At 36.2% G+C, this 24,437-nt stretch overlaps 1 protein-coding gene across 3 annotated transcripts in view; it reads right to left on the reverse strand.

Moving 5' to 3' along the window:
• The window catches only part of VAV3 (vav guanine nucleotide exchange factor 3), a 397,859-nt gene that overhangs the window by 174,236 nt on the left and 199,186 nt on the right, over positions 1 to 24,437 (reverse strand). For all 3 annotated transcript variants that reach the window (XM_025385822.1, XM_025385815.1, XM_025385831.1), the window contains 9 exons: positions 23,200 to 23,268; positions 21,216 to 21,319; positions 19,811 to 19,910; positions 15,262 to 15,357; positions 11,767 to 11,835; positions 9,959 to 10,045; positions 5,724 to 5,809; positions 4,062 to 4,194; positions 3,568 to 3,677 (listed from right to left, as the gene is read on the reverse strand). In XM_025385822.1, the coding sequence (XP_025241607.1) occupies positions 3,568 to 3,677; positions 4,062 to 4,194; positions 5,724 to 5,809; positions 9,959 to 10,045; positions 11,767 to 11,835; positions 15,262 to 15,357; positions 19,811 to 19,910; positions 21,216 to 21,319; positions 23,200 to 23,268 (854 nt within the window). The remainder of the gene's footprint in view (positions 1 to 3,567; positions 3,678 to 4,061; positions 4,195 to 5,723; positions 5,810 to 9,958; positions 10,046 to 11,766; positions 11,836 to 15,261; positions 15,358 to 19,810; positions 19,911 to 21,215; positions 21,320 to 23,199; positions 23,269 to 24,437) is intronic.

The following is a 24,437-nucleotide window of genomic DNA, read 5'->3' on the forward strand; positions in this document are numbered from 1 at the left end:
TTAGATTATGGCCCCCAGAACTACAGCCCTTGCGCTCTATTTGGTATATTTTGTTCAGTAATTTTTCCAACAACCTCAAGAACATATCAGTCCTGCTATCACTTATCACAAAAATTTTTAAAAAAAGGGAAAAATACCCTCCTGCCCTATCCAAGTGGGTCACTGCTACTTTTCTCTTTGTTCAGCCTTTCCTATGGAGGTTTGCCAGGTTCTAATGTGGTTCACTGTGTATTTTAAATGCTGGAAGTGGTTATGGTCAAAGAAGGTCAGAGAACATGACTGCTGAACAAGGATGGGGATGTGCTTGGGAGAGACAGAGGCTGAGATTTAGGTCACCTCTGGGGAGAATATTTGGGTTCACCAGATACTTATTGTTTATTAGTGTTCATGCTTTTCCATGGCCTTATTTAATGTTCTAAATTAAGAGCCTTAATTTAGAGGCTTAACGTAGTATTTTAAGTGCCTTAACAGTGATTTGTAATAATTTTAAATAAAAATGATCCAATCATCCTATAAACAGAATTGCCATCTTCTGTAAATAGAAACGGCAAGCATTTCAACACTCTTAAAAATATCAGCTCCCTTGATTTCCCTCCGCCCTCTCACCAATGCCTCCCTTTTCTTTTCAGAATTCCTTAAAGCAATAGTCCAGAGTGCTCTAGGGGAACTCAAGGGACTCGTGTTGATGCTAAAGACACTGGGAAGAAGCCATCCTGTGGAGATACACAAGGCTTGCTGTTCTTCATGCATTGTCACTGATGCGCAGGAGTTATTTTCTTTTATTCTCCGTGACTTATCAAAAAGGATTTAATAATGGATACAGATTTAATACAGATTTAATACATGGATAAACTAATGGATAAGCAGCAAAATTTGAACCATAGGCAAAATCAAACTTCAAGATTTACCTACATTATTCTATTTTTATGAGCATCAGACAGGCAAAATCTGTCTTATAAAGCTGGAAGCAGACATTATCAGGGCTTTCCTACATGATGAACTTCAAAAAAGAAGGAAATAAAACAATGGAATATTCTGATGCCTGCTCAGATTTTATTTTACCATATATAATATAACCCTTATTTATAGAAGCCCTCAACTTCAACTCTGAACAATTCTCCAAAAAGATACTTCTACCCTCTCACTACCTGCATGGACATTCAACAGATCTCTAAAATAACAAAAACTACTTCTACTGCTGTGTTATTATATTGCTGAGGTGCTTGGAAAATAATCAAAGATTAAGAATCCCAGGTTCTGTGCATGTGCTTCAGCCATCCTTATTGTGGTGGAACAATTTAAATCCATACATACTATATGTATAAACCTGTAAGGCGGTGGCTCCTGGTTGCCTACAACTACCCATTCCTCCCTTCTTCCATAGTAAAAGAACCTTAATTTTTAGCCAGAAAGAATCCTACCCAGAATAAAGGTTTTATTTGCCAGCCTCCCTCGGCAGGTGTGGCCACATGACTACACTTTGGTCAGTATTGTGTAACAGAAGCGGGTGGTATTTCTACAAGGAATCCATAAAAGTGGGATTACTTTCTGCTACCTAGAACATAGATTTTATACCTAGAGCTCTAGCAGCTATCTTAGACTACAAGGTGACCACGCTTAAGGAGAGAAGCCAAATGCTGACAACAGTATTTATCTTGTCAAGTTTCTCTCTCTCTCTCTCTTTTTTTTTCAAGACAGACTCTCAGTGTGTTACCCAGGCTGGAGTACAGTGGTACAATCTCAGCTCACTGCAACCTCTGCCTCCCAGGCTCAAACGATTCTCCTGCCTCAGCCTCGCAAGTAGCTGGGACGACAGGCATGCGCCACCACACCTGGCTAATTTTTGTACTTTTAGTAGAGATGGGGTTTCACCATGTTGGCCAGGCTGACCTCGAACTCCTGACCTCAGGGGAATCACCCACTTCAGCCTCCCAAAGTGCTGGGATTACAGGCATGAACCACCACGCCTGGCCATCAAGTCTCTCATATCTAGAAATTAACTGTTTGTTTTATGGCAACTGAACAAAATAGTGACTGATATATCTATCATACAGTCCAAGGAACCTGTCTGCTCTGGGACATGAAATTCAAGTTTTCTCCTCTGCAGACATTCCTTAACTCACCTGAAGATTATAAAGGCAAACAAAACCCATCAAAAAAATGATAGCCTAGCATATAAGAGTAAAGGCTCGAGATCAGCTCTGTCTTTGCATATTACCACTAACCCCAGCATCCTACCACTCCAATTCAAATTATTCAACTCCAAGTGACTTCCTAAAAAGAAAAATTAGTATATTGGAAGATGTTATGTAGTTTTATAAGTATTCATAAGTATGCTAGAATCCCAAATGCAATCATTATTAATAATAATAGCAATAACAATAGATATCACCTATTGTTCAATATCACATGGCTGCTATTGTACTATTTGGCTAGCACTCTGCTGATACATATTACCTAGAATTTGAAGTAAATATCATCCCTATTTTACAGATGAGGAAACTGAGGCTGTGAGAAGTTTAAATAACTTAGCTTTCATCATGCAGCCAGTTCATGGCAGGGATAATAGATGAACACAGAACTGACTATAAGCTTAAACATTTTGGCTATAGAATCCTGTATCTCAAAATGTTAGATAAAATAACTTTGAGAATCTTTATTTTCCTAATTTCAGAACCACAATAAAACATCCTATTCCTACCTCTAGTTTACATTAACATGAGCATTTCTTAAAGAAAAAAACTGATAGAATTTGTCAACAAATGGTAAATAATCTTAGAACCCAAATGAAACAAATTCCAAATGTAGTTTCCCTTAATTTCACATTTTGCTAACAGTTTTATTTCAGGGCATCCTATATATTTCCACGAAAAGGGTCATTGTGCACCTTTCAATCCTTAAACATCAAAACTAAAAAGAAACACCTATAATGGCATGTTCTTGGTTATTACATCTCTGTATGCCATTCCTTTTGAAACAGAATTGATTTATTTTCCACCTCTTTGTTGAGCTTCCTCCTCAATAGAACTAAAAACCACTTAAAGAAATTAAGCCCGTAAAGCATTCCTTAAATACATGAAGCATTTTAGCCAAGATTCAAATGATAAGTGAGTGAAAACAGAGCATAATTCAATCTTTCTATTAAAAATAAGATATATACGTTTACATGTCTGTTTGTGTAAGTACACATGCAGGTATTTCTATTTAAAGGTATACAATTTTAAAAATATAGTTATTACATAAAAAGTTTATCATTAGAATAATTAATATTTTCTTGGGCTGCTGACAGCTAAAGAACTAAAACAGGCTTATAAGAAAGTCAAACAGAAGATTAGAGCTCCCTCTTTCTTCTTTTTGAAGGAATTCAACAAAACTCCTCTCCTAGGAGACCAAAGTTATCAAGCAGCCAGCAGCCTAGTAGCACTCCTGATCACAGCAAAACATTTCCCCTGTCTCTGTACACATGACACATGCTACAAGCATTAGAGCACACTTATTGGTTGTTCATTATTCATAAGTGATTTAAGTAGTAAAAATAAAAGCACTTTTAAAAATAGAAATACTCACAAAGCCATTTCAAACTGTTCTAGCCATTTCTTCTTTAAATCTTTTGTTTTGCAATAAAATTCTAACCCATTTTGTCCTTGGGTATGGATGAGGTAGAAGCCATAAGACCACTGTTAAAATTAATATTCTTCAGATTAATATGTGTCATTAACAACATTATGTTTCTAAATTCACAAGAATACCACCATAACTATCCAAAAACCCCTCACAATATTATCAATGTACAAACTGCACAATCAAGCTGATTGTAGTCAACTTCATATCTATAACAATTTCTATGCCAAATGCCTTTTACTATCTGGATCATTAGGGCATTAGAAATGATTAGATCTGGCATTTTCCAGTTATTTCTCACAAAGGTATGTACCTAATCAATCTCTAGAAACAAAAACATCTGGATTGATAAGCCACATCTCACATTAATGTATTATCATACTTTTCCTTAATATTCAAGATTATAAGTAAATTACAGTTATTAGTTTCCAAAAAGTCACCTTTTTATTTTCTTTATCGGTTGTAGGATTATTGGCTATCTTGTACTGCTGAAGATCTATTATTTCCTTCATTTCATAGTTATCACCTTTTCTCTTACATACGATCACTGCCAAATCAAATAAGAAGATATGCCTGTGAAAGAGAGACTGATTAATTGATTGATTTTAAATGGTTTAGAAGGATGTGTATTAATTTTTTTTGGTAAGATAAAAGTAAAGCAACCAAATGTCTTTTTCTTTGCATTAAAGACAACAGGTAGTATCACACATTGAAAACAATGGGGGATTTGTGGTTATAAGAACTGTGTGTATCTTGGAACTTCCCTTTACTTTGTAAATGGCCTCAGTGTGCCTTTGTGCCTTGGTTCCCTCATTTTAAAAATGGGCAAAATTCATAATAAGAGTAAAACGCACACTGCAGAGTTGTTGAAATGGCCAAATGAGATAAGCCATAAAGTTTGCTCACCTTCTTTTTTAATTTAAAAGCTAAAAACGTATAGAATAATATTAATGACATCGGTAGCAGCTTCTACTGAAGTTACTAGGGATCAGCCAAAATGCCTTGAGAAGTGTTGTTCATCCCTTTTACAAACATGACTCAATTTAAATCCCCAAGACCACATGCTGGGTAGGTACTGTTTACCATCTTCATTTTACTGAGGAGGAAACAGGCTTAGAGAAGTTAATTTGCTCAAGGTCACACGGCTAGTGACACATGTAACGGGATTCACAAACAGGTCTAATTTTGGAAACTGTGCTTTTACCCTCTATGTTGTTCCTCATGATTTAACTGACCACCTAAAAACACAAACTGAATGGTATATGAGCCAAGTGTAAACTGAAGAAGTTACGGTGAAATTTCCATGTTAATACTTTTTTCTTATTAAGAACAACATAACTTGGGGGAGAAAATAAACCTTATAACCGCATCACCCAGTACCAATACTTGTGTATTTTTATAAACTCTCAGAGATTAACACACTTTTTTTATACACAATGATAATGACACATTTACAGGGCTGTAACACTTGCATCACTTTTAACGTCTATTAAACCAGAGAGGTTTAAAGGACCTGTGGAGCCAGGGTTATCGAGGTGGAAGCAAGAGCTGATGCTGCCCCCTGCTGGCTCTTGCTTCTCCAAAGATTCCAGAAAATGATCACTGTCAACCACAAAAACTTGTTTGACGATCACATATATACATAATTAAGGACTCTGGGCCAAGCTTACTAATTTTCGAGAACTACATCTGCAAATTTCCCTCAAGAAAATATTACTACATGATTCTCACTTGGTCTTCTTTCTTAGGGCATTTTTCTATTATTTTCAGTTATTTAAAAATATATTCCAAAAATTCAATGATGTTTTTACGGTAGTTACCTGTTCTTACTTTATCGCTCTTCTCATTTTAATGTATCCCAGCTGATCATCTATACTTGTTACTTCCTTCTTAATAACTTAGACAAATTAATAGATACCAGAACCCAGGTGGGAATGCCTAAGATAAACTAAATTTAAAAAATTTAGAAATCATGGGTTGGTCTGTCTCCCTGTACTTCTTCCTTTTTTCCCCTACTTCACACTGGAAGAACTGTCTGTAAGGTTTTCTCCGTTTTCTGACACTAATTACTTATTTTCAAAATAGAATTCTCCGTTTCTTACCTTTCTTGTTTTGTATGCTTGTCTAGAGTGGTTATTCGAATTTCACCATCTCCCTGAGGTCGTCCAAAAAGCAAAACTGGTTGGTTCTAAAATATAAAATGTACATGTCAGAGTTTTTCATAATCACATTAAAATAGAAACAAATGTTAGTAGAGATACTTACTCAAGACAACTACCTTATTACCTTAAAATTTTATCATTTTTTACACTTTTAAAGCATATTTACTCTAAAAAGCTCAGACCTACATCATAAAGAAGTCTTTCCTCTGTAATGCCAGGGGGTATGTCAAGGACATCAGTTGATTTTAATTATTATATATTCTTAAAGGGGAAATTAGCTATGAAAAGAAAGACTCAACTGGAAGGGTCCAAATTACAAGACAGTTGGGCAACTAATATTTTTTGAGCATCTACTGTGTGCCAACCACCATAACAGGTGTACAGCAAAATGATACAGACACTGCCCTCGTGAAGCACACTGCCCAGTGGAGGGACAAATATTCATAGAAGCAAGAAATTATAAACGCACCACTGCCATGAAGGAGTACAGAAAGGGGTTGGGTGGTGGGGGTGGGTGCTAATTTGGTCTATAAAGTCCAGACTGGCTTTCTTGAGCTAGGACCTCAAGGATGAAAAGCTCTGACTTAATGATTTAAAATAATGAGCTATTTTCCCAGAGGCTGATAACGAAATTACTTTTAAGTGTTTATGAGCACTTCCTGTACATGCTAGGGGAAAAAAGAACTGACTGAAAATCACTAACATCCAGAAATTCCATTTTAATAAAGGGCAGAGATGTGTGATTAATACTATAAATATAAAAATAAATGTTTCTTATCAAAATCCCAGTGATGTTTTCTGCACAAATAGAAAACTCCATTCTAAAATTCTTATGGAATCTCAAGGGATTCTGAAGTCAAAACAATCTTGAAAAGGAACAAAGCTGGAGGTCTCATACTGACTTCTTTCCAAAACTTATTGCAAAGCCACAATAATCAAAATCATGTGGTACTGGCATACAAACAGACATACAGACCAACCGAATAGTACAGAACCCAGAAGTAAGCCCTCACATATATGGTCATATGATTTTCAGCAAGGTTAAGACCACTAAATGGGGAAAGAATAGACTTTTCAACAAATGGTGCTGTGAAACTGGATATCTACATGTAAAAGAATAAAGGTAGACCCTTCATTACCTACACCATAAATAAAAAATAACTAAAAATGTTTCAAATACCCAAACATAACAGTTAAAACTATAAAACTTTTAGAAGAAAACAGGGAAAAACCTTATGACAATGGATTCAGTAATGATTTGTTTGAGATTGATAAACAGGACTTTGTCAAAATTAAAAACTTTTGTGCATCATAGACAATATCAATGGAGTGAAAAGCCAACAGACACAAGAAAATATTTGCAAACCATGTGTCTTATAAGGGACTGATATCCAGGATACAAAAAAAGAGCTTCTACAACACAATGACAAAAAACAACTTGATTCAAAAATGGGCACTTGAATAGGCATTTTTCCAAAGAGGATATACAAATGGCCAAGAAACACACAAAGACAATATTCAACATCATTAATCATTAAGAAAATGCAAATCAAACCCACGATGAGATATTACTTTAAAACCATTAAGATGGCTGTTATCCAAACAAACCGAATAGTAAGTGTTGGTGAGGATGTGGAAAAACTGAAACCTTTGTGCATTGGTAGTAGGAATGTTAAGTGGTGCAGCTGCTGTGGAAAATAGTATAGCGATTCTTCAAGAAATTAACATAATGACCATACAACCCAGAAATTCTCCTTCTGAGTACATAACTAAAAGTGAAAGCAGGCACTTGAATAGATATTGGTACACCTGTGACAATAATAATATAATAGTATTATTCACAATAGCTGAAAGAAGGAAGCAACCCAAATGTTCATCAATGAAAAAGTGAGGTATTTATATAAAATTAGATATTATTCAGCCTTAAACAAATGGAAATCAAAAAAATAAAATTTTGACACATGGCTACAACAAGGATGAACTTTGAAGACATTATGCTAAGTAAAATAAGCCAGTCATGAAATGGCAAATATTGTATTATTTCACTTGTACAAGGTGCCCAGAGTAGTTAAGCTTATAGAGACAGAAAGCAGATTGGTAGTTTCCAGGGGCCAGGGAAAGAGAACGGGAAGTTCATGTTTAATGAGTACAGAGTTTCAGTTTTGTAAGATGAAGTTTCAGAGATGGTCACACAACATCATGAATGCACTTAATGCTACAGAACTATAAATTTTCAAAATAATTAGAATGGCATATACATACATACACATGCACACACACACACATATATATACACTTTTTTTTTTTTTTTGAGATGGAGTGGGAGTCTCGCTCTGTTGCCCAGGCTGGAGTGCAGTGGTACAATCTCAGTTCACTACAACCTCTGCCTCCCAGGTTCAAGCAATTCTCCTGTCTCAGCCGCCCCAGTAGCTGGGACTATAGGCACACGCCACCATGTCTGGCTAATTTTTGTAGTTTTAGTAGACACGGGGTTTCACCATGTTGGTCAGGCTGGTTTTCAACTTCTGACCTCAGGTGATCCACACGCCTCGGCCTCCCAAAGTGCTGGGATTACATGTGTGAGCCACCACACCCAGCCAATGCTATATATATTTTACCACAATTTTTAAAGGCTACACAGCTGTCCAAGAAATATGCTATGGAATTCTAAAGAGGAAAAATAATAGATTAGGAAAAGGGATTTATTTTAGATGCACCTTGAATAAATTTGATAGGGAATAATAGGAAAAAACATACGAGGCTCTGAGATTACAATCGAAGGCAGAACTGTAGAAATGTATGTCAAACTGGAGATCTTATAATACAGCAAAATATCCACAATGTAAAGCACAGGGACAGTTATTAGCTGGAGGAATTCAGGAAAATAGCTTAAGTCCAGATCACTGAGGACCTTAAATATCATGCCAAGGAATACTGACTGAATCTTGAAGACAATAACAAAAAAAATCTTGACAAATTTGAGAAAGAAAGTAAACTGAGAAATCCACATTTTGGAACTGCAACTATGTGAAGAGATGATGAGAGGCTACTGTGACTGGAAAACCGGCAGATGATGGTGTCCTGAAATGGGTATGTGGCTGCATGTGTGAAAAGAAAGAGACAGGTTCACAATGTTTCAGAGAAAACAGCGATGAAATTGCTCTACCAAAAATGTATCCTAAATTCACTCATCTCTATTTGCACTGCCCACAGATTAATCCAAGGCTGCATCCTCTCTTGAAACCACTTCAACAGCTTGCTGGCTGGGCTGCCTGCTTACAGGGTCTTTTTGAAATGTCAATCAGTCTGTTGTAATACTCCCTGATAGAAACCTTTTAATAGCTTCCCACTGCAGTCACAGTAAAATCCCAATTCAGCATCTTGGCCTACAAGGCTGTGTTACGCAATTGCCCTGCCCATCCCTCATGGCTCAGAGCCCACCATCCTTCCCTTCACTCTCCATTTCCCGCCACTCTTACCTTTCAGCTTCTTGAATACACCTGTTTTTTTCCCAACTCTGAGCATTTCACCTGCTACGACTTCTGCCTGGGTCACTTCCCCCTAGATCTTCGTGTGGCTGGCTGCTTCTTATCTTCTAGGTCTCAGTTCAAATGACTTAAAAGGACTTTTTCCAACTAACTTACCTAAACTAGGACTCCCCTTATAATCTTCAGTTATAGCAGCCAGTTCACTGCACTAATCTCAATATGGCATTTTTAACTCCTTTTTTTAATTTTAAACTGTCTCCTCAATCTTGAGACCATCTTGTTCACAGTTACAGTCCCAGACCCAAGCAAAGTGTCTGGGTCATAATAGTCACACAGCAAATAGATATATAAAATGAATAAATGAATAGGAATCAGCCGTGAGTATGTATGGGGATGAGGGAAAGAAAAGAAAAAAAAAAAGTGGACTCCTATGTTTAGATTCAGACTGCTGGGAGAAGAGGCAGAGTGTGACTAAGGTAAGAGGGGCAAGCCATCACACAGTCCCTAGACACGAACAGGTCGCAGGTGCCCTCAGACACCCACATGAACACTGCCAAACAAAGGGATTGGCAACAACACCCAACAGTAGAAACTTGAAGGTAAAAACTATGTTTTCTTCAACAACAAATCCTAGAATGTCGTTGATGTGGGGGTGAGGGGAAGCGAGATGGAAAGATAATTACATACCAAATTCTCTATAGATAGCTGAAACTGTTTAATTTCACGAAGGGTCTCATTATCTCTTTTCACTTCATTCACATATTGTGCCAAGTCCTAGACAATAAAGAAAGGGGTAGAAAAAGAAGGCACACTAAGATTAGAGATGCAAACTGCTTTGAAAGAAAACACATCATTAATTCCATTAGTGGTAAAAGTAACCACTGTAACTTTTCAAAGACAATAAAATGAATGCCCAGTCAATCAAAGCTGCATCACAGAGGCAATTTTAAAATGTCTGAAGTACAGCTGGGAAGACTGAAGAGCTGTCATTTGCCACACCACTGAGAAGAGTCAGGATGTTGTTGCCTTAAAAGACAAAACAAAATATACCGCAATAGAGCAACAAAAAGGAAACTAGGTCGGAAGAATAGAAATTCCAAGCACGTTAATTACTGACCTTGAGAGCACGATATTTTTACACAGGTTAGAAGGGCAATCATGAACGATTAGCAGGGAGAAAAGTAACCAAAAGTTAGAAAATGAATCTAGCAAGACTGTTTTATTTTTGCAACCAGCTAAAGTCTTCTTAGTTCCTGAGAGCATTCAGTCAAGGAAACCAGTTCAATTTTAAAGAGTTAACCCGAATATGGATTCAGAAGTAAAGGAGAGGTGAGGAACTAAATAGCACAACATGCTGGAACTAAATTTAATTCATGAATTAAAGTGAACAAAAAATGCTGGCCGTGTCTCTCCATGTGCCTTCACCTATTTTAAAATGTCTTTTCTCATATTTGAGGAAACATTAGCTAATCTTTCCATACTGTAACTAGCTATTTTTGTTACATGCGCTCCAGATTTCCCTGTTTTCTGAGCTCTTTTTCTTTTTTCTCTACCCTCTTAAATTCATCTGCAACAGTAGGGACAGAACTCTGCAAAAAGCAGTTCCTAACTTTGTTCTAAATGGAAATCTGATTTTTCATAGGATAGATTCATAAACGACTTCTTTAAAAACTGGAACTTGGTTTGACTTTTTAATAATAATAATAAATAATTGTGTGGTGTTTCCTGTTAGTGACAGACAATCAGCTAAACAGCAAAGCTAACACGAATTGGTACAAGGACACAGCTAAGTAATTAATGCACTGCTCTGAGCAGGGTCACCTTGCCATTTTGTTTTTAAGAACAAATATTTCCCTACGCTTTAAGTTATTGGCAAATATCTCATTTCAAAGTCATTTTTATTCAACATAATGTGGAAACTGAGGTTTTATATATTCCCCAGTATGTTCAAAATGTCTGTCTTTATCTATTCATAGTTCTTAATTTTCATATTTACCTGAAAACCGAACAAACTGAAATTCACTTGTATTAAGTCATAGCATCCACAAGGATAAACCTAGCAGATATCCTCATATGAAGAAAATAGTCACATGGGGTTCTGAAGCCACCAGCTGGCCTACAACTTACACAAGCCAACATTTTCTATTAGTCACCATGAAAAGAATGGGAAAAATACCATGATATTAAATAATTCCTCATGGTTATGAAAGTTGTTATACTTGTATCTAAGTGATTTTAATATACTTCTTGTTTTATGTGTTGTCTAACAATTAAATCCATGCAAGGATACCTATTCCAGTAAAACAAACAAACAAACAAAATATCCAGCTGTCCCCACTAAAAACAAATGTGTATTATACATTAGGATATCATAATATTATTTTTATATATTATTTTATACATATATATTACCATATATATATTAGCAATTTGAATTCCATAGTCTTTAGGCAAGAATAAAAAATATAAACAAGTTACTGATGAATCTGCCCTACCTTCATGGCATCAAGAGCCAGTTTCAGATTTGCCTTCTCAGTCGCATCAGTGGTATGTTTGACCAGTTCCTATTTGGAAGATATGGTTTAGTACTACTTTCTCAAATTAAAACAAAGACATACTAAAGAAAACATTTTTACAAATAAACCATTATTATTGGTTTTCTCTCTATAATGTGATAAATCTAATATGTCTGGGCTCCATTTCCATCAAAAATTTCAAACTGTAAGACCAACTAGACACCAAAAAATCATGAGACATTTTCTTTTCAAAGATGAATCTGAATTCTATCCACCACCATTACACTGACATTGATCCCTATTGTTATGAAAGATTCCATAATGATTAAAATCATACTTTTTACTCATTATTATTCTTGGCTTCTCTATAGCTTTTGATTCTTTTGACTGCATCCCTCCTTTCATTTCAGGGACATGGAGATGTTCTATTTGTTGCTGTTATTGCTGTTACAATTGCTTGTCTGTCCATCCTAAATTTCTGCCTACTCCTCAGTCTTTCATAGTTTCTTCTTTATTTGCTTCTTAGAAAGTTATTGTTCCTTAAGTTTTCACCCTAGTCCTCCTTATTTTACCTTATTTTACATACTCTACAAAATTATATCACAACCACTGTCATAATGTCAACTATCACCTCATGGGCCAATCACTGTCAAATGTACGTGCTCAACCCAAAATTCACACAGTCCCGGACTCATCCGTCCAACTAAATGGTTCTACCTCATTATTTCAAAGGCTCCTCAAATCCAACATTCCCCAAACTTAATCCATCTTCACCCAGAATCCTATTCTTAGATCCTGTTTCTGTTTTATTGAATGATGGCACTTCCATCAATGTAATCACTTAAGCCAAAACCTAAAAGGTCCCAGACTTCTCCCTGTTCTCTCTCCCTCACTATGTCCTATTGATGCTAACTTTGATCCTGCCCCCTTTGAACCATCCTCACTGCCACTAATTAGGTTCAGATCCTTGCCGTTTTTCAAACAGATAATTATTTGCCAAGCATGGTGGCTCACACCTGTAATCCCAGCACATTTCCAGCCTGAGATGGGAGGATCACTTGAGTCCAGGAATTTGAGACCAGCCTGGGCAACATGACAAGACCCCATCTCTACAAAAAAAAAATTAAAAATTAGCTGGGCAAGGTGGCATGAGCCTGTAGTCTCAGCTACTCGGGAGGCTAAGGCGGGAAGACAGCTTGAGCCTAACTGCAGTGAGCCATGACTACACCACTGCACTCCAGCCTGGGCAACAGAGAAAGACCCTGTCTCTTAAAACAAACGAACAAACAACAAAACCAGGTAATCATAATGAGCTTCTGATTGGCCTTCCGACTTGCAGTCTCTCCTCACTATAGTCCAGTCACTCTATTGTCATCAGGGGTAGGTTTCCATAATATGAATCAGATCCTGTCTCTACCCTACTCAGACTTCTGTGATGCCCCACGAAAGCTTCAGGTTGTCACCCATACCTCCTAGATGACGCATGATCTGAATTCTGCAAAATTCTCTCAATTTCTCTTTCCACTTCCACCCAAACAACTTATATTCTATTCATACTAAATTAATTGCAATTTTAAAATATGTTCTAATATCTAATCCCATTAGAAATATTATTTTTTCTGCTTACAAATTTCTTCCCTTCTGATTTACTTATTGACCCCTTACTCTTCCTTTAAAGCCCAACTCAAGAGTTACTCCTCTGGGGTGTCTTCTATGGCAGAGGCCTCTACTCAGGTTCCCAGCTTCCTTATACATTATTATTTAGGCCTTTATCTGTGCTGGTTCTGTACCTTATATGTACCTACCACATTGTGTTATACTTGGCAGTTTACACTTCATTTTTCCTTTCTAAATGATGAGCTTTGTCTGTCATATATCATGAGTGCCTAATACTATGTTTGGCACAGAGAAGCCACACAAAAATCTTTAATGAATCCAATACTAGCAGTGTTTCTGCTATAAACAGGACCTAAAGACGAGTCTATTAAGTATAATAAATCCATCAAAATTATATTCTTTTATTCCTTAAAAGTGACTTTTACTTCATTAAATAAAAATTATTAAAGTTCCCAATCACCCACTATAAAATATTCTACCCTTATGAATCTGTGATTTCAAATCATCAAGCATTTCAAGTGATTTCCCCACTAAAGTACAGTAGTAAGTAAAAAAGTCCAAATTGATAACCACATTTGTTCAACAAATTTCTAGACAACAAATAAATTTTACTCCATAGAATTTTGAGAGGGAAGAACATTTCTAGAATTTTTATCTATGTGTAGTATCCAAAATAAAACTTTTCCTATTTTAAAAAGTCATCATGGAACTAAACATACTCTTAAAATTGTAAACATAAAACAACCCAAGGGAAATTAGGGGGAAAAGTTTACTGAATTTCAAAAAAGTATGGTTGTATTTTATACTTTTATAAGTCTGTGTAAAACCCTGTAAGGACCAAAATAGGTATTTTTTAAAAGCTGTACCTTCTAAAATCTTCAATCGATACTTGACTATACCAAAGTTACAAAATAAATTATTATCTTATTTTGGACACGTTTTCAGTTCCAGGATGCCTTGGAAACTGATTGCCTGAGTCGTCCTCATTATTTTTTCATAAAATCCAATTTGATTAAGTTGCCTTGAGTTTAGGTCTCATAAATGTTTTAATGCATTTTTAAGGAATAATCAGGGTTTGAATTTTTCTGATTTCTCAGTAGAACAAAAATAGAGATGACTAATAATTTTGCAGCTACAGTTCAAGAAATTTAATATACAAGATATACAAAGCACAGCCAACACAAAATTGTATTTCACATACAGGTAGTAGATCTTTTTAAAATGACATTTCACAAGCATCAGCAGAGTTGACAGACTAATACAGTAAGACATTTCTTTGGAGCAGAACTAATGAGTCTCCTGGTATAGCTATCAAATTAAATTTATAAGACTCTCCACCCTCATTAGAAGACTAACCGTGGAAACCATAGCTTTGTGGGTTATAACAAGAATCACTTCAAAATAAATGTAGTCTTATTATAATTTAGTATAGTAGAAAGCAATATGGAATGTGACACAATTCTCTTTAGCTGTTATAAGACAAAAGGTCTAATATGATTAATCTGCCAAAATTCAAGTGCACTGCAATATTGAGATGCTCATAAATGAATACTGATAACTATAGAAGACTTAGTTGAAAAAATATTTTTATTTGTTTTGACTTGTTTTTAATTATTTTCTAGCCAGTCCTGTTTTAAAGACACAAAATATGATTTATGGCAGCTACTGAATCATCTTTGTTAAAAGGAAGAAAAAATGTCCAGCTGTTCTGTTATTTCCCACTTAACTATAATAATAATTCAAAATGTTAAGGGGATTGGGCCCAACACATGGAATATCTGCAATGTAGTTGATGCTTCGTTAATATCTTGTTGAGTGAATAAATGGACAATAAACAAACTGTTTTAAGTCACATACCTGGAGGAGAAGGTGGTACTTTAAAACACGTTGCATAGGAACCACAAGCAAGTCTCGAAGAGTAAATTTCCCATTATTTGCTCTTTTGGAACATTCCTAATGAAATGTTTTCAAAAACACTTTGTTAGAGAGTCATAAACATTAAAAGATACAAAGGCCATAAGCAGAACAGTTATTATACAGTAAATGAGTGTGTCTGTTTCCTTAACAATCCTTCTCTGTAAATAACAGAAAGTATCTTCAATTTAAAACAAAATCTTGTAGTATTTTAACTCCAAATATGAATCAAATAGAACTATTTTGTGTACGAAAATTATTTTCTCAGCTGGGCGCGGTGGCTCATGCCTGTAATCCCAGCACTTTAGGAGGCCAAGGTGGGCGGATCACAAGGTCAGGAGATCGAGACCATCCTGGCTAACATGGTGAAACCTCATCTCTACTGAAAATGCAAAAACAAAATTAGCCGGTCATGGTGACGGATGCCTGCAGTCCCAGCTACTCAGGAGGCTGAGGCGGGAGAAAGGCGTGAACCCGGGAGGGAGAGCTTGCAGTGAACCAAGATGGCACCACTGCACTCCAGCCTGGGTAACGAAGTGAGACTCCGTCACAAAAAAAAAGAAAAAGAAAAAAGAAAATCATTTTCTCTAGTGCAAAATCATGGCCTCCCAGTGTCTTCTTCAGTTTATCTTTATTGCTGTACCTCCCACCAATTTCCCCCAGCGGACTTACAGAACAGGCATCAAGAACACATCCCTACTCATCAAAACTGTCATTAGTCTTCCCACTCTCATGCCTTGGTTTATTCAGTTCCCTCAACTATGATGTGCTTTATCCAGCCTCCAGCAAAACGCATCTTCCTGTTTAAGAACTATAATCCTAGGCCTTTCATAACAATTACAATCAAAATCGTGTGTACTCTCTGTCTTGTGGGTCTTTTAATTATTATCATATGTAATATCTACCCCAACATAATTTGTGCTGTATGCCCCTAAGAATGTAGTATTTGCTTAATAAGTATTTACTGAACTGAATGAAATGGAATATTTGACTTTAAAACTTTGCTCAAGTATAAACCTACTACGCAACTCCAAGATTTAGAAGACTCAGATTGTATTTATTTTAATTTCACCCTCTTCTTTGCTAAAGGTTTATTTTAAAATAGTATTGACTGGTTTGCTCTTTTGATAATAACTATGACTTTGAAAAAATTACTTTGACATGTCAAAGAATTCACTTAAAACCAAGATTTGGCAACTGTTGGCTGTGTGACTTTAGACAAGTCACTTTTCTGATTTTACCGTTTCCCACATAACTGGTGTTCTTCAAAAAAAACAAAGGGCCATACAAATATTATTATTAGTGAGCAACCTCATAAGTCCAAAATCCTCACACAATTGTATTCTGTGTCCTCTCTTTCTCTAAGATGAGAGGGACATCTGTGTCCCTGATGTCCTCTCTTTCCCTAAGATGAGCACTGACTGCAAAAACTACATATTTAGAGTCCCAGAGTACAGTCATTGGGCAAAACTTTGACAATAACTCTGAAAGAAGGAAGAACAACATTCAAACAAGACTGAGAATATAATGGAGATGCGACTGACAACTTGCTGACTCCTATCTGGAAGCACAATTTTATATCTTTATTTTAAGAAAAACTGCTTTAATGTTGCCCTATTAGGAAGTATGTGTATGAGTTGTAAAATTTAATTTTATCATCAATTGTACAAGGACCTTTCCAGTTCATAGATGGAGCTGTGCTTTAAAAAATACACTTTTGCTCATACGTTTGTTTCTTTTTGCCCACACTTAGTTTTTCTGGCACATGGAATGATATATTATCAGGAGCTCCAAAACAAACACCATTAACTCTAATGATCAGTGACTAATCAGGCAAAATGAACTGGGGACACATCCTGACATGTTAGCTGTGTCATCAATTACTGCAGTTCATCAGAAGGATAACTATTTCAACCGGTTTCTTACTTCTACAGATTACAGAGAGCTCTGGATCATGGGTCTCAAACAGGAAGTTAAATTGTTAACATTACTGTAATGAGTGGATCTTATTTCCTCAACTGCATTTTAAGGCCCTTGGAATTAAGGTGTAGCTTATATTTCTTATGTTATGCCATCCCAACACAGTGTTAGGAACAGAAATATTATACATTTAGAATTCACTGTACTATGGAAATTAGTGTCAAAATGTTGAAGAAAAAAAATGAGTTCCTTTACATTCTAAGTTACAGGCTCAGGAAGTAAAGAAACCAACATTGCTGGCATTAGCTACACCTGGGAGATAGAGACTGAAGTGTAAAATGCTTATTCGTGTTGAAAGTAAATAATGGCTAGAAAGAATCCTTCCAAAACATCCAGTCACTTGCTTAGCCTCAATTCAATTGTAAAGGAAAATAAAATGGGGTAGGATGAGCCAGGCTTACAGGGCAAGATAAAGAGATTCATCGCCCTTCACCCCATGTTACCTTGGTTCCAAAGTAGAGAAGAAAAAGACAAAAAAATCAACAAGAACAAAAATAACCACAAAACAGAAGACACAAAGAAGACAGAGACACACCAAGAATAAGGCAGTTTTCCTTCTATCATGCTGGGGCTTGTGGTGGGCAGCTCCAACTGAGCATTTGTTGAAGTGTTAACATTAAGTATCCGACTTAATACTTCCAAATCAGGACTATGGTTAGAAGTGGGAGCTTTTAAGCTGAGGAAAGGACAGCAGGGGCAACTCACCCTGTGCCTTTCAGACTCAGCCTGATGTCCTCTCTTTCCCTAAGATGAGCACTGACTGCAAAAACTACATATTTAGAGTCCCAGAGTACGGTCATTGGGCAAAACTTTGACAACAACTCTGAAAGAAGGAAGAACAACATTCAAACAAGACTGAGAATATAATGGAGATGTGATTGACAACTTGCTGACTCCTATCTGGAAGCACAATTTTATATTTTTATTTTAAGAAAAACTGCTTTAATGTTGCCCTATTAGGAAGTATGTGTATGAGTTGTAAAATGTAATTTTATCATCATATTTTTAGTCCCTGGTTCACAGCTCTACACTTAGTAGGCTCTATTCTCCAAAGAGGAGCAGGAAGTCTTTGCACCAACAATGTTACAAGGATGATATTTAGTGGTGACTCAAACTACCTCCAGTCTTAAAGTCAACATAACGAAGGAATATTAAGATATAAAGCAAAAAGATCATGTATCTAGTATAGTTATTTGGTAGCCTGTTAAGGTGAAAACTGTCTAAGTAATAGTTTCCCTTTGTGGGAGTTGTGGGCTATGAAATCATGCCAGAGAGGCAAAACGATGAAGGGCTTCTGATTTGAAAATCACCTGCCCCGTCTCCCCTGACCTCAGTGCTACACTGAACAAAGAATAGGAAAAGGGATACTAAAGAGGCAAATAAGCCAAACACTGTTATTTAAGAGCTTGCTATATATCTCTACCTGAAATTTAATGAAATTCAAATACATGGATAATACAACAACTAAATTCAAATACATGGATAATACAGTAACTGATATAACAAACATTCTTCAAAAGTTCTTTGAAAGCATGAACTCCTCAAACTCCTCTTCAGAAAAAAAACAAAACAAAACATCACTTAACATAGGTTTCTAGACTTATATTCTATTGTGATCATGCACTCTTGATTATAATGGCCTACGTGCCATTTCTCAAACTTCCCCAACTATTCTGGTCAAGACATACCAATTGTTCGGGAATGCTCTCCATAGAATCTCATCTGTCAAAGCTCATCCCATTCTTTGGTGACCTAACTCAAATGCTGCCTCTTCAGATGAATCCTCTACAATCTTCCACACTGAAGTGGGCAGATTCAGTCTCACAGAGCCCTATTGCACAGTGCTTATCACAAGTTATTTAATCCTATCATATTTGTGTTTGTCTTCTCTTCCTTCTTGTGGGCAATATCGATGCCCTTTTAATACATCTGACTCTAAATGTCATATTTTTAGTAAACACCTTTTTAATTTTGTTGTTTTTGATACAGGGTCTTGCTTTGCCACCCAGGCTGGAGTGCAATGGTGCAATCATAGCTCATTGCAGCTTCAAACTCTTGGGCTCAAGTGATCCTCCTGCCTCAACTTCTCAGGTAGCTAGGACTACAGGCATGAGCCACCCCGCCCAGCTAACTAGTAAACATTTTAAATCTACATATACGTTATCTAACCTGTCTTACTCGTCCTGTACTTCCTACTGTCTATGCAAGTTACAATCTCTCTGAACTTCTGCTTTCTCATAAGATGAGAAAATTAATTGTACCTATCTCACAGAGTCAGAAGGACCTAATGAGATAATGCACGTAAAACATAGGACCATAAATGTTAGATTTTTACGACTGTTACCATTACTACCATATTACTATGTTATAGAGCGATTTAAATATTTTATAAAATTGACATGAAAATGTATTTAAAACAATGGGAAATGTACTGCTGCACTGATCATAAAGAGAAATACATTGCTTTTAGGTTTATTTTGCTTTATGTCATAAACAAAAAATAAATAGGCACCTCTAATTTCAGTTTGACATCTTCTTTTGTCTTAGAAATGTAGTCTAAACTAGAGATGGCCGACTCTACCCCACTGCAGTACTGCCCATAAATAACCAATCTGAAAGGGAAAAAGAGAAGAAATCTGTAAGACAAAAAACAAGAAGGAACTGGAGGGGGAAACAAGCAGAATTTTCATCTCTTTAAAACCATAGTTAGGGATAACCAAAATAGCAGTAGAAATTATTTTTAATACATATCATATACATAGTCCTAGAATGAGGGTCACTCATTTTTCTAGTAATGACTAATTTTTAGTTCCAACTTTGAATGAGATTAATTCTATGCACATTTTTATAGCAGGTAGAATTTACAAACTGGCTTGATGACTGTTAATGTTATTTGAGTAGACATAAATGAATTCCAAAAACAAAATTAAAAATTTCTGTTAAAGCTCTTACTAGAAATAAACTTCATCTCTAAACACTCAGAAAGTTTTATTTTCTATTACAATTTTATGCCAATCAGTACATACAACTCCTTCATTATTAAACCTCCTACTCCTTGCTACTTTTTAATTAAGGAACATAAATCATCTGAAGAGAGGAAAATGAGAGACCGGAACTGTGCTGGACAGAAGATAACTCATATCACATGGAATCTGACCCACTTCAGGGAACGTATCTCTGTAGTAATACAAATATTTTGCAAAGAGGTCAGTTGGTTTATTGTTTCTCTTAACTCTCCACTGGAAAAAAAAAAACACTACTAATAAGATATGAATATTTATCGAAGACTTGATGCAAAGCAATTCATTAGCCACTTCTTAGTACTAGGAAATACGTTGCTTGATTTGAAAAGAGAGATAATTATATTTTAAGCAAAATTTCTTGATACTCCAATTCATATAGGTTGTCAGGAGATTTTTTTTTAACTTAGAAAGGGAAACCGACTCTGTGAATCTAATATTCTGAAATAGAGTGTCATAAAATACTAGAGTTGGAAGAAAAGTGGAAGAAGCATTAGGTACCAGCTAATCTATCTCCAGTGTTTACAGATGGGGCCATAGAGGCTCAGAGAGTTAAAATGACTTACTGAAGATTACATTGCTCAGTAATGATAAAGTCTATAAAAGAACCTTAGTCTTTTGATTTACAATGCAAAAAAATAAGCACCATACTAGGTCCTTTCTTCCCCCCTTTCTTCTTTTTTCTTTTTAAATTACATATATAGAACTCAAACTACTACTCCCCTCAAACTAAACTCTCTTTGAGAGTTACTACTGAAAGTAACTCTCCCATGTTCTAATTACTGTTCAGGTAGTAGTGTAATCAACAGTAGTAATAGCTATTTGTTAGCTATTTTAATACTAATCCTCACTATAATTACAAACTAAGATCCACAAAACTTAAACTTCAAAAGTTACCTTTCCTTGTAGTTAATAAAAACTTGGTACAAGTTATGGTCATTTTTATTTACAATGGAATCATGAATCTCTTGCATTAGGTTCCGATGCAGTTTTACAAGTTCCTAAAAAAAGAAAACAACGTGAAAGGAAAGTAGGAAACACAACCAAAAAATACAGCCCAAACCCAGAATCCCTTTTGTTGCTAAATTTGCCACTCGGGATATGCTGAATGCTTTCAATATATAAAACTGCTTCCACCAATAAAGAGAGAGGGAAAAGGAGAGTGGGGAGAGAAAGGGGGAGTAAGGGGAGGAAGCAGAGGGAGAGGACACGGTAGAAGAGGAGGAGGGAGAGCAGGGGATGGAAGGGAGAAAAAAGAAGGAAGATAAGAGGAAAGCAGAGGAGAGGGAGGAGAAGAGAGAGAGACAGGCCATGTAGATGGGAAACAGCAATTTCATATCTCACTTGAAATGTCAGTGTCCTGTGAAAAAAGACATTATCTCACTAGTTATTAAAGGATAATTTATTCCTTGTGTAAAAATACGTATAGCTTATTTTTGTTTTATAATCACTGTAAATTTTTAAATAAAACTGTCCAAGTGCCTAATGTTTTATTGACAGTAAAAAATAATGACTCATGTCCTTGTGACACAGAAATGTAGATTTGTACTTTGGTCAATTAGTGGTGTCCTGGTGCTAAGCTAACAATAATCAGACTAAATTACTTGAAACCAGACAACTAATGGCATAAATAAGGAGCAAATAAATTGTATTCGACAGTTTACTGGAGCAACTCAAAATGTCAGAATTTCACATTTTTCCCGATAAGCAACTAATTTTCAGTCAGGCAGTAAATACATGTCATAGCCAGGATATGAGGCAACTTGAACTAGGTGCCAATTCTCCCATTATCTCATCCTGTGTACCTTGGAGCACGCATTGACTCCACAGCATGCTCTTTCCTTAGTGGGGTAGAAAGTAAACATGAAGATGTGGGCTCTAAGTTATAAAGACCATACTGAAGTGGTTCAAGATTCTTATCTTCCCCAAATGTGCAGTTTATTTAGTGCTAAACCTTCATCAGATATTGTACATGTTATAAATCAACAAGAATGTCTTTCATTCGGCCAAAATCGGGATAAGGATGACATGCCATTGCTTACCAACTGCTACTGAGCAACACAGAACACAACAGAATCAAAATATAAAGAACTGTTCAGGTAACACAAGCAGGTCTGTGCGTAAAAGCTTAAATACATGTATCAGTGTATGTGGACTCACGTGCATGGGGGTGGGGGTGTGTAAACCAAAGCAAGTCCTAGAGGTCTGAGAACTTGAATCTTGCCTAGCATTACCTCACTTGGCATGGCATTTAGCTTGCTTCTAGATTTCCGGGCAAATATCCTTTTAAGATTGTAAGGTTCTGGTAAGGTGCCCTGAAACTTACATAATGTAAACAAAAAAAACTCCTCAAATTTTACAATTAAAATAGTCTGGTAAATCATAAGGAAGTAGTCTATTTCAGATATGGGAGTTACGTTTGATACAACTGGAAGCAGAAAGCACCAAATAGTAGAGGCCAAAGATGTGGAGGAATGGAGGAAAGTAGGGGAAACTGATATGGTGAGGACATCATCTACAAGACAAGGTCTGAGGGGCTGGAAGAGCAACAGAGCTCCACAGGGAAGTGTGGGGACGGAAGGGGACCCCGGATTACTTTAGACTACCTCCTCATGACAAACAGTTAAGAATAACACATGAAAGTTATTTTTCCATTTGTGTTCTTCACACGTGTTGACTGACTTTTGGTTGAAGATAGGATACATCAGTTATTTCAAGAAATAAGGATATAAAAACAGGAAAAACAAATAAATAAGTAAATAAATAGGGCCAATATTCTTAAAGACTATAAGAGTGTTAAAAAAAGGGATCTGGAACCCCCTAAGGAAATGAGGATTTTATTGAAGTACACCACAGTTTTAGCTAGCATATTTTTACTTACAGGAATGTTCATGAATACCGAATCAAATTCTGCTGCTGTCAGAAATCTTTTTAGTGGTGCCATGAAATACTACCAGGAAAGAAGAAGAAAACAGTAATTAAGTATAGCTTGTCCTAATCTATATATAATAGTTTTTCGTCAACCACAAATATTTTTTGAAAGTCAATTGTTGATCAGCATTATAAACACCAAAATTGTAGAAACTATTTTCTCTAACTTAAAGACTTCACACTTGAATAGATATATAAAGACATGAATACAAGCTAATAATAATACATTTAAAGTATAAAACAAAATGGTTTAGACAACAAATGCTTCCAAAAGGAAGGAAGAAAAAAACACTATTGTCTGAGTTGGCAAACAATGGCAACATTTTGGAGATGTATATGAAGACTTACACAGTAATATCTCCCTAATGTTTTGTGGAGATTCTAGATCGCTGAGGTCAATAATCTATGTGTGCAATTTATGAATTATTCCTCGAGAATTTTAGTTTCTGGCCTACCGTATCTCTTTCATTCTCGGCATTCTCAGTATCTGTGCAGAGGATCCTTCCAGTACTGGTCTCTCAGTTCCTTGACCACAAATAATCTTGTGCTCCACTCTAGCTCAAATCCTAAACCTTATAGCCATACTCATAGGCCTTGTCATTATCAACAACTTCATATGCTCCATAGCACTAATTTCAAGGAACTGGGTCAGCCAGTCCTGTAACCGTCCCACCTCCATCATGTCCTCATTTCCCTCCTAACCCAGTTTATACTCCATGAATCAATTCCCTGTAAATCCTCTTTCTCTTCTTCCATTGCGCTTTTCTAGAAAAACAAACACCCTGATCAAGTCTAGCTTGCCACATATTTTGTGACTGTATCTAAGAAGTTAAGCATGGACATTACTGATTGTCTAATTTTAAATATGACCACAAAACTCAACTGGGTCTGTATGCTACATAGCGCTACTACAGTTCCCTAGTCAATTTACTCTTCTACTCTTCTAAACAATGCTGGCATACCTTCACTTCTTTCCCTAACCTCTAAATGTGAGAGTCTGGAGAGGTGGCCTCAAACCTCTTCCCTAACATGCATTCACTAGGGTGATCTCACTTAGTCCCAGGGCCTTAATGCCATTGTGTGATGATAATGGCCCGGTCTATATGTCAATTCAATCTTTCCCCTTAATGCCAGATTCATATACCTAACACCTTTCTCAACGAATTCCATTCAAAGTCTAATAGGTAT

The sequence above is a fragment of the Theropithecus gelada genome, chromosome 1 (genome assembly GCF_003255815.1).
Source record: "Theropithecus gelada isolate Dixy chromosome 1, Tgel_1.0, whole genome shotgun sequence".
Classification (NCBI taxonomy): domain Eukaryota; kingdom Metazoa; phylum Chordata; class Mammalia; order Primates; family Cercopithecidae; genus Theropithecus; species Theropithecus gelada.